This window comes from Sinocyclocheilus anshuiensis, unplaced genomic scaffold (assembly GCF_001515605.1).
Source record: "Sinocyclocheilus anshuiensis isolate Anshui unplaced genomic scaffold, SAMN03320099.WGS_v1.1 scaffold374, whole genome shotgun sequence".
NCBI classification, from domain to species: Eukaryota; Metazoa; Chordata; class Actinopteri; order Cypriniformes; family Cyprinidae; genus Sinocyclocheilus; species Sinocyclocheilus anshuiensis.
The window spans coordinates 352,168-363,296 of record NW_015546051.1 but is presented as its reverse complement, the minus strand read 5'-3'; the positions used below and the strand labels follow the sequence as shown (position 1 = coordinate 363,296).

Genomic DNA, 11,129 nt, shown 5'->3' with positions numbered 1-11,129 from the left:
GACAAGGTCTTCACTGGGGATCTGTCTCTGGGGCTCATCTAGTTGTCCTGGTCTCCGCTGAAATTCAGGGCTGTATAGGTCATCTCTAGGTGCTAATCCACCATCTGGGCTGGACACGGACTGGATCCGGGTGACTGCAGTGACCATCTGATCTGGATACAGACTGGATCTGGTGGCTACGGTGACCTCGGAATAAAAAAGAGACAGACTAATATTAGCGTAGATGCCATTCTTCTTACGATGTAACAAGTACATTGTATGTTGTTGAAAGTGTTCCCAGTTCCGGTTGACGTAATTAATGCAGCCTAACAATCCTTTAACGGATTTGAGTAATAGAAATGTGTAAGTGTGTTATGTGTAAGCCAGGTTAAAGAGATGGGTCTTTAATCTGGATTTAAACTGACAGAGTGTGTCTGCCTCCCGAACAGTGTTAGGAAGATTATTCCAGAGTTTGGGCGATAAATAGAAAGAGGATCTGCCGCCCGCAGTTGATTTTGATATTCTAGGTATTATCAAATTGCCAGAGTTTTGAGAGTGCAGCGGACGTGGAGGACTATAATACGATAAGAGCTTGCTCAAGTACTGAGGTGCTAAACCATTCAGGGCTTTATAAGTAATTAGCAGGATTTTAAAATCTATACGATGTTTAATAGGGAGCCAGTGCAGTGTTGACAGATCCGGGCTAATATGGTCATACTTCCTGGTTCTAGTGAGAACTCTAGCTGCTGCATTTTGGACCAGCTGGAGTTTGTTTATTAAGCGTGCAGAACAACCACCCAATAAAGCTTTACAATAATCTAACCTTGAGGTCATGAACGCATGAATTAGCGTTTCTGCATTTGACATTGAGAGCATAGGTCGCAATTTAGATATATTTTTGAGATGAAAGAATGCAGTTTTACAAATAGGTGAAAGTGAGCAGTCATTTAAACCATTCAGACTGCAGATCAGGTACTCAAAGCTGCAATTCATAGCTTCGCTCACACTCCAAAATCACTCCATTCACATTCAGATGGTCTGTAGCATTTTCTTGTAGAGCAGAAGGCCATTCTCACTCACAGACTTACAGAAGACTGCACATACAAAAGCCACTCATCTATAGAGGCAATCATGCTGGTGGGTGAACAAAGCTGTACAAAGTACATTGTGGGCGATACTGGTTAGAGATGCTACACAAACGCTCCTCCTCATCAGCGCTCAAGAACACTTGCTGGTGTCATATGGGTCGCTCTGATTTCAGAAAGCAGCATGAATACATTGATAGTAGATGTTCCCACACTAATCATTTTACCCCCGTTTAAGGAACTGTAATGGAAGAATCACTTCCCTAAATGTGGCATGACAGTCAGAATCAGAGTATTTATTTTATTTCATAATGTACCTTTTCTTTTGCAGTAATTACATAAGTTACATGAGGAAAAAATGAGTAGCAACAAGCTGTGCATCGAAATTGCTTACATTGCAATAAGTTGTTTTTAACATCCAGATTAAATCTTTAACGGCTAAATCTGGTTTAACGGTAAATTACAGGGAGTCATCTGTGAATTAAACAAGGACAAACAAGCGAGGCTTTATCCCACAATAACAATACTTGGGCTGAGTATGGCTCTCACACAGAAAGTTGAAGTGATTCAAGGGTCCTTCAAAGACAGGGATACAGGTCCTGTTACACTGCAAATCCGTAATTTGTAAACATCCTCTTGATCTTCGTAAAGACACAGGTATATACGACATCTCGGATAAAACAGCAAGTTATAATTAAGTTATAATTCCTATAATACAAGTAATAATTTGACACAAATGGACAAATTGGTGTCTGAGTACAAAAGTTTGCATACATCAGTGTTGTAGTCAAGACCAGATTTGAGATTCAAGACAAAGTTCAGAAGAGGGTGGAATTCGATTCAAGAGAGAGACCAGAGGAGGACATGAATCTGTGTCAAGAGAGAGTCCACATGCTCCTGAGTCCATCCCAAGACCAGACTCGAGGACCAAGATCAAAACCTTGGACTTGGACTTGGACGTGTCTTGGACTCAAGGAACAAGTTCAAAACCATGAAAATATGTTCTTAGACCTGGACTCGATGACCAAAACCAAAACCATGAAAATAGGATATTTGACTTGGACTCTTGGACCAAGAACAAAATCATAAAAAGATGTTCTTACACCGTGTCTATACTGGATGTAACAGCTTGAGGCTGTCTACACTGGACACGACAAAGTAACCATTACAAATCATTTGTACTTTGTGTCAGTACATCATAAATAGAATGAGGCATCAGTTTAATGTTGGGGATTTGTCGTGTTGTGTTGTGTTGTGTTGTGTGTTGTGTTGTCTTTTGTCATTTCACTTTGCACGTTTGTGTCCAGTGTAGACATGGTGTCAGACTTAAATTCAAAGACCAAGACCAAAACTATGAAAACATGGTCTTGGACTTGAACATGAAGGACAAGACCAAAACCATAAAACATGATTTTAGACTCGGACTCGAGGACCAAGACCAAAACCATGAAAATATGATCTTGGACTTGGACTTGAGGAACAAGACAAAAAACAAAACCATGAAAATAAGTTATTAGACTTGGACTCGAGGACCAAGACCAAAACTATAAAAATATGGTCTTGGAGTCATACTTGACACGGATTTTACCCTTTTCTGGTGTCTTTCCTGACTTGGACTCAAATGAACTGGGCTCGACTAAACATTGTCATACAGTGGCTAATTCACTAAACAATTACTTTTGCACACAGTATTTCGGCACAAAAACAGCATAGCCACATTCATAGCCACAGTGTAGTTTAACAAGGCACTAAAAAAGTGCTTCAGTGTCAGTATTGTCAATACAAGTCATAGTCATTGTAAATTAGGCTTATTATACAGTATATGCATATTATTCAGAGAACTTGGAGCAATTTGCCCATTACCACCAGAAAAGCAAGCGGTTTGCACTCATGGTGCATAGTCATTGTAAATTAGGCTTATTATACAGTATATGCATATTACTCAGAGAACTTGGAGCAATTTGCCCATTACCACCAGAAAAGCAAGCGGTTTGCACTCATGGTGCCAGTTATTTAACAAATGATAAAAAAAACCCATCATAATCCAGACAAACAGTTGAGCGCATTTCAGCATTTTAAAAAGTTCAGGTGTCTGGATCACAATGGTGGAGTCTGCTGGACCCTTCACAACTTAAAAATATGAACCCATCCACAGGATTGTGCCCATGCTTTCAACACAAATAATTTGGGTAAGTTTGTGCTGGTCACTGATTTGCTAAATTCCTGAATGGGTTTAAAAACAGTGTGTACGCTATCAGGCGAATGTCTATTTTCCAAGACCTGAGGTTGGTTTTAACACAAGTTGGTCACCCTTGTCTTCTATTTGGAATCAACAAGAGGGCTTCCTGCCACCTGTCTCTGCTTGTTTTTCCTACAGAACAAATGCATGTCCTCCCTTACTCCGTTACTGGCCAAAACATAAAGCACTGGGTCCACCATGCTGTTCAGGCTAGATAGAGCAAGGGAGCAAGTGAAGGGTAAATACATCGCTTGTTCAAAGTTGCAGCTTTGTTTTTCTCCCACAGAAAAGTAGGCGATGGATCTTACCATCAGGAGGATGTGGTACGGTGCAAAGCAGAAGGAGAAAATGCCAATGACCCCCATTGACAGTAGCCTCACTTTGCGCTTGCCTTGATCGTCCACCCCTCTGCTTTGCTGCACCTTGGTTGGGATCAACCAGTAGCAGACGGAGATGACCACCAGAGGCAAGAGGAAACCAATGCCGACCCGTATCAGGTTGAACATCGCAATGCGTTCCGTCATGGGGAATGTCTCGTAGCACGTTTGCTCACTGTCATTCAGTGGATCCGCTAACTTGTCTAGGTACAGCACCAAACAGTGCAAGGCCATCACCAAAATGTAGACCAGCCCACAGATGATCCAGGCATAGCGCTGGCGGCGGAAGGCTTGAACTCGCAGCGGGAAGGTGATGGCCAGGCAGCGATCGATGGATATCCAGCAGAGGAGATAGATGCTGATGTACAGGTTGGAGTAGTAAAAGAAACCAGCCAGGCTACAGAGTCCTAGGCCGAGGTTCCATTTGTGGTTGTTGTTGAAATAATATATCCACAGAGGCATGGTGACGATGTACAGGAGATCTGAGACGGACAAACTGAGTAGGTAGATCCCCAAAACGTTCCTTCTGCAGATCTGCTGAATTATGGGACCGATGGTGACCAAGTTGAAGAACAGCCCCAGGATGAAGGCAATAATGTAGATGGACATCAGCAGGTGACCTGCTGGCTGAGTCATGATCACACATGATGAGTTGCTTGTGTTGGATGTTGCGTTCATCATAATCTGTGTAAAGATTTCATTAATGACAAAGTGGTTACAATTAGTGAATTTTGCATGCAATGTCACTAATTTCAAAAATTGTGTCACAAAACATAAATAAAAGTGCAAAAATATATATCTGCATCAGAAAACAACAGTTGAAAAAAATTGATTAATTTTCAATTCAGCTTAATGTAATTATAATTCTACATCATGTTTGCACTCTCAGTTCAAACTCAGTTGAATATGATTTGATTTGAATCCTAATTCATCTGAAAATGGTGCACAACCTTGATAAACCTTGTAAAATGTACCATATTTTAACTGTAATATTTATAGTCAGACCTTGGTAACCACCACATATATAACTATGGATGGCTCCCTTAATAGACTGTGTAGTACATTAATTTACGACATTACAAAATATCCTAGTGGCTGCATTTAATGTTGCTTGAGTAAAACCATGGTAAAGTTTCAGGTTACACTTTATTCTGCAGTGTACTTGTTACAGTGTAATTATACAGTAGTACGTTTAAGTACTGAGCAATATTAACAACATGTATTTACTAGTTAACGTTTTAAAGGTTAAGGGTTACACTTTATTTTACAGTACATATGCTCATCTGTACTTGCAGTGTACTTACCTAAGAAAGTTCAGGGTTAGTACCTAGTAATTACACAGTTATTGTAATTATTATAACAAGTACATAGTACCCTTTATGTACATGCGGGGCATGACTGTAAAATAAAGTGCTACCAAGTTAGGGTTTGGTTTGGGGTCATTGCATGTAATTATGAATAATTTACTTTTACTATTATTGTAAGTACATTCAACTTGTCTAACAAGAACACTACAATGAAGTGTTACCACGTTTCATAAGCATTATTAAAGCTCTAGTCTAAGCAAGCTGTTTTGACTTTTAATAATTCCCAGGATACACATTTTTGATATCAACAATTCAGTTTTCACTAGTTAAAGTGTAATTATTGATATTTGTAATTGCATTTTTACTAGTTGACCTTTGCAATGATATGTCATAGTCAAGCATACAGCTGTTGTCAGTTTGCATGATAGATCAATTATTTTCAGCACATGTGAACAAACAGTGGTAAACCATTGACCTTTATGCTTCCAAATTTGAGCACTCATAGATATTATGAGGTTAACAGTTGGCTAGACATCTTTGCTGTTGATTTTTGTTGCTGCAGATGTTGTCATGATGCACAATACAGTGTTTTAAAAGTCCTTTTTACGTGTAATCTGGAACGATTTCACATGTTAATTATAATTGCAATGACAGAAATATCAATCTTTTGAAAGTGTGGCTCAGACAATGTACGGTTTAACTACTCAGAATTTATATTGCGTATTAGGCACATAACCAAAAATGTTCTTGGAAATGGCAACTCCAATTGAAAACAACAAACTTCTGGTCGCTGCAAGTTGCAGAATGTTTGTGGTTTCAATGAGAACAGAACAACATACGTGATGCGCAAAACCTTTTACTTCTTAAGTCAAGGTGTAATGGTTAACCAATGGTTAAGATGAACACCAGTGAGTCACTGAAAGCATCTCAGATTAACAACACCTGCACATCAAATAAAATCCACTGCAGGAAGAATGAAAATGAAATGGCTTTCACTGAAAATATATACGTTACCAGACACATATGTTGCTTAATTTATATACAAAATCAACATTTTATACACCTCCTCATACACCACACACCCTTACAAATCAAGGTTCACAAAAGGTTGCAAAGTCATTCTTATCATAAAATAACAGCTTGAAGGAAGCCTGGTAATTAATTTAAAACTAAACGGGTAGCAAAATGTCATCGCCAGTACTACTGGCTTCATGTGCCATGATTACAATGGAGAATTAAACATGAAAAAAAAAAATTATAATAATAATTATGAAAATTAAAAATACTCTAGAAAAGGTTTCATATATGCATGTATGTAAACACTTAAATAATGCACAGATATTGGCAAGATACATCAGCTCAGAAGGATGAAGGTAATCTTAACTCTCCAGGATTCTTTCCTTTGCTATATATTTTATGATATGTTTTTTATATTAAAGGCAAAATGTCACACTTGGTGTTAAACTTAATTTCATGGTTGAGCAAACATGTTTTTGAGTCGACGGGGAAAGAAACGTTTTGTAAAATGTGCCTGGACTGAGTTTATAATGGATTTAAGCCTTAACTCTGTTTTTTTTTTTTTTTTTAAAGGTTTCCAACAACTTTTGCCCACACACATCTTGGAGATCATCGATATTCATAGGCAGAGCCTTTACATCTGTTCATATGCCGCACATATGCCATGCATTTTTTTCCCCGTGTACTCGAGTGACAAGCCTTACTCTTTGAAATCTCTTTGAAAGATGCTATAGCATTTTACAATTTCCAAAAGGAAAAAAAAAATGGTGATAAGGTTCACATCTGTGCTCCTCAGCTATTTCACAGCTAGACACTGCAGCTCCCTCATCACTACCTGCATTTCCCCTATATCCCCTTGAGTTCATCTTCAATGCTATTGCTCAACCTGTTTTAAACCTTTGGAAAGTCTTTTCACTTGCTGCTAGTCTTTGCCCGAATTCAATTCAAGACACTGTTGCCATCTTACACAGCTGCCAGTCACCACATGAAGGCTTTAGAGTTCCTCAATTCTTGCTCTTCAGTGCAAGACCTGTGAGAAAAGCAAACAGCCCAACCACAGTCAACGAAAGACCTGAGTTTCACCTCTTTTCAGGACCTTTATTCATACACCAAAAAGCCTTATATCTAAACTTTCACTGCAAATATCATGTTCTTGCTTCTAAGAGAAGCATCACTATTAGTATTGCTCATACCTGGGGACTGTATACCCCTAATCTTAAATATAACATTTTGATGCATAATTCATCTTGATCCGTTTCTGCTACAGACATGAATGAATCCTCAAATTATGTGGCTTGCGATGTCTAATCCGTAAAGGAATCACTCTTCTGAGTCAGATCTGTTTAATGAATTGGATGAACCAGTACACAAAATGAGTCTGAACAATTAGTAACAAATCAATAGCCGTACATCCAAATTAACATCAGAAATTTTAATTTAAAATAAAAAACCTGAATATCCATTCTATCAACATACATACAAATTTGATTTTAAAGACATGCAAAACAACAAGTATATTGTTGTTTGTTGTAACTAATGTTATGGTAATACTTTATTTTAATAGTTCACTTTAGACATTCTACTATCTATAAGCAACTTTGCAATTACATGTCAGTTTATTTTACTAACCCTAACCTTAAGCCTAACCCTAACCCTAACACTAACCCTAACCAAACCACTTACTAATACTCTAATGAGAGTCAGTTGACGTAGTTGAAGTTTAGTTTTAGTTAGTATGTAAATCAGAATAAAGTGTAACCAAAATTATATCATCGGTTTTCATAAATCATTTTTTGCACTAGTTCTTTGAAGTTGAACTGTTTGAAACAACTCATTAACAGAAATGAGTCAGACTCCCGTTCACAACATATGGTTTCACCAGTTCACACTTACATATAATGAATAGAGTTATGTGTATTTGGTATGTTGTCCAAGGGGAGGGCCCTGAGCTGATGGGCTTATTTGACTTGGAGCAGGAAACAAAGAACCACTCATGACACTGTTGCATCATAGGTGGTTATGCCTGGGGAAACCCCTCTGTTCTCAGCGGCCTGTCCTGGTATGTGCAGTAATGTAATTTCCAAATAATTTCAATTTTTTTTTTTGTACCTCAGTTGAAAAAAAAAAAAACCTATCTAAGGTTTTCAGACATAAAAAACATCCTCTCTTCAAGTATACCCAAAATAAAAAGTTGTTCCAAACCTGTATGAGTTTCTTTATTCTTTTGAACACAAACGAAGATATTTTGAAGATTGCTGGAAACCAAACATTTGCTGGTAGCCATTGACTTCCATAATATATATATATATATATATTATTTTTTTTTTCCATTCTTTGGAAGTCAATGGTTACCGGCAATTGTTTGGTTAACAACATTCTTCAAAATATGCTATTTTGTGTTCAACAAAAAAAAAAAAAAAAAAAACTCATAGAGGTTTGGAACAACTTGAGAGTGAGTAAATGATGACTTTTTGTGTGAACTATCCCTTTAAGTGGCCTTATATTTCATTAATATTATATTGTGTGCAAGTACAGAGTACACTACATGTGGCTGCAAACAGAGACACGTAAAACATTTAATTGTCAAATTACTTTTTTTTTAAATTCAATGTATTCACAGACATCTGCTTCATGTAAGAGACTTTGAGATCTTAATGGCCTTCTTAATCTGTTCACAATATCAAATACAGACATACTAACAGCATTAGCTGCTATAGTGATTGGCCTACCAGCAGTACGTCACACTTAAATTCAATTCAAGTCTGAGCGACCGTTTTTAAGCAATGTGCGCAATTCACCCTACCCGTGCAAAACAGAGGAAAAATCAATAGCTGGGTAACCTGAGCACACACTCTTAAAGCTTCAAAGACGACTTTGAGATGTAGAATTAGATTGAACCAGCAAATACACAACAGTGCCCCATACAATACATAAAAATTTGAAAACTGCATCACACACAGCCTCCCCCTCAGCTCTGCTGTGAATGACGATAGTACCGAATCATTATTCAAGTCCTGACGGTTATTTCTGAATAAGCAATGATGAAGGTTCTTTGATTCACTTGCTATGTAGTCTATGCAAATGATACTGTCATTTTGCAATATGTCAGGCTGTTTTTGCTGCAAATGTTTATTTTTTTCTTCATGTTTAATTTACGTCACCAAGTAAGTGGCAATGTGGTGTGCCCTTTAGTGCTTGTAACATGTTGTGGTTGAAATATAGATCATGCATCACCAAATAGAAACTGCACTTTTTTTTTACTGTTGTTTAAATGTAATATTCACTTTTAAACTTATGCCAACATATGCCATATATCTCTGATGCTCTGATGATTTTAAATGTCAAATACTGTATAATGATGTTTTCGGATTTTGCACATGAATGTTGCCACTCACAATTACAAATTGAACAGAGGCCAAGAAATAAATTTAAACCAAAACCACATGATCCAAACCACAAAAGTGGCTGTACCATAAAGGAAAAAACAGGTACTTTAGTATAAAATCTTCCAAGTTCAGAATGTTTGACGTGAAAATCCCAAAACGTATCAAGTGAGCAATGAATCACAAGATTTTATTGTGTTTCTACTCTCTTCCTTGTGAAAACCAAGTGCACTTTAGCATACTTCTGAAAGTATATATAAAAAAAACATAATGTAATGTTTTCAGACACTTAATTGCATGTTTAAATATATTATTTAATTGCAATTACAAATATACAATTGTATTAAAATATATTAAACTTAAATGTAATTTCAAATAGCATACTTCAATTAAAATTGTAATCAAAGCACGTGCTTTAGTATGTAAGTCAACACATCAAAATAAGTCTATTTATTTAAAGAACAACAAAATATTTCTTAAAATAATGATCTAAAATATTCTTTAAAACCTTTCATTTGACAATATTGCAAAGTGTACTTAAGCATGTTAAAAATGAAAGTGTAATCTCTATGTACATTTAAGTGTCATTTTTTATTAATATTAAATTATCTGCAAGTAAAGTTTTTTTTATTTATTTACTTTTAATATTTGAAGTACTACAAGTGCACATTTAATACAATTAAGTACTTTTTTTTCACAAGCACTAGTATGCAGCTGCTGAAAACCATTTAAAATCAGTTAGCATTTGGTGTCCCTTTAAAAGAACAGCTGCTGTTGTTTTCAAAGCATATTTTTACTATCAAATTGCACATCTAGGGCCCAATAAAGCGTAAGGCCACGAGAGCGTGCACATTACACTGATTTTTTTCAATGTTAGGGTTGGTCCAACAACTGTTTTAGTGATAGTATTATTAAAAATCTGGGTAGGTTATTTTTAAGTTTTCATCCAGAAAGGAAGTAAGGGACAACATGGGATTCTTCAGTCAGCAGTTGTTGTATATTACTGATAAACACATCTACTTTAATGGAGATTTCCTTTCCGTTAGCTTACATAATGTGTTTACACTGCTTTATTCTTGTTTTGCTGTTGTAATTAAAGGTTTAATGAGCCCCACTGAGAGCTGTTGAGACACAGGCTAGTGGTCTGGAAAGAAGACCTCCTGTCAGCCCCTCTGAATGATATAATCGCTCCCTAACTGACTCCCATCCTGAGGCAACTGCACACACAGTCTGCAGGAAAATCACATAAGTGCATACCAGAACTAACAGTGTTTTTACCTTGCATCATTTTCATGTCAGTGTTATAACTTCTGTCAAGTCAGCACAGAGACATATGACTATAAAACCTCTCGGGTCACGCAATGAGGAGATTGTTGATTACACATAAAAATCTGACTAATCTGCACCTTTTGTACCAAGTTAAGCACTTCACATATTTAAAATCCTGTCGGGGGATGAGGGAACTGTGCACTCCAGAATCAAAGGGGATATTTTACAAAATAGATGCCATTTGTGTCCCTCATTTACGGTACATATGTGTGAAAAAATAATTGAATGCCAGCTTTACTATATGTAATATAGACTAATAGATTAATAAATACAAATTTTTCTTTTTTCTTTTTTAAGTTTAGTTTAATTTAATCCTCTTTCTGCATGCACTTTTGTCTTTATTCATTCTAAATATATGATGGCAACAAATATGGTGTGTGTGTGTGTGTGTATATATATATATATATATATAT

At 36.7% G+C, this 11,129-nt stretch overlaps 1 protein-coding gene across 1 annotated transcript in view; it reads right to left on the bottom strand.

Moving 5' to 3' along the window:
• Window positions 1–3,015: 3,015 nt before the first annotated feature.
• The window catches only part of gpr184 (G protein-coupled receptor 184), a 9,262-nt gene continuing 1,148 nt past the window's right edge, over window positions 3,016–11,129 (bottom strand). The window contains exon 2 of the mRNA XM_016500369.1: window positions 3,016–4,364. Within this exon, the coding sequence (XP_016355855.1) occupies window positions 3,384–4,361 (978 nt within the window). The 5' untranslated portion in view covers window positions 4,362–4,364 and the 3' untranslated portion in view covers window positions 3,016–3,383. The remainder of the gene's footprint in view (window positions 4,365–11,129) is intronic.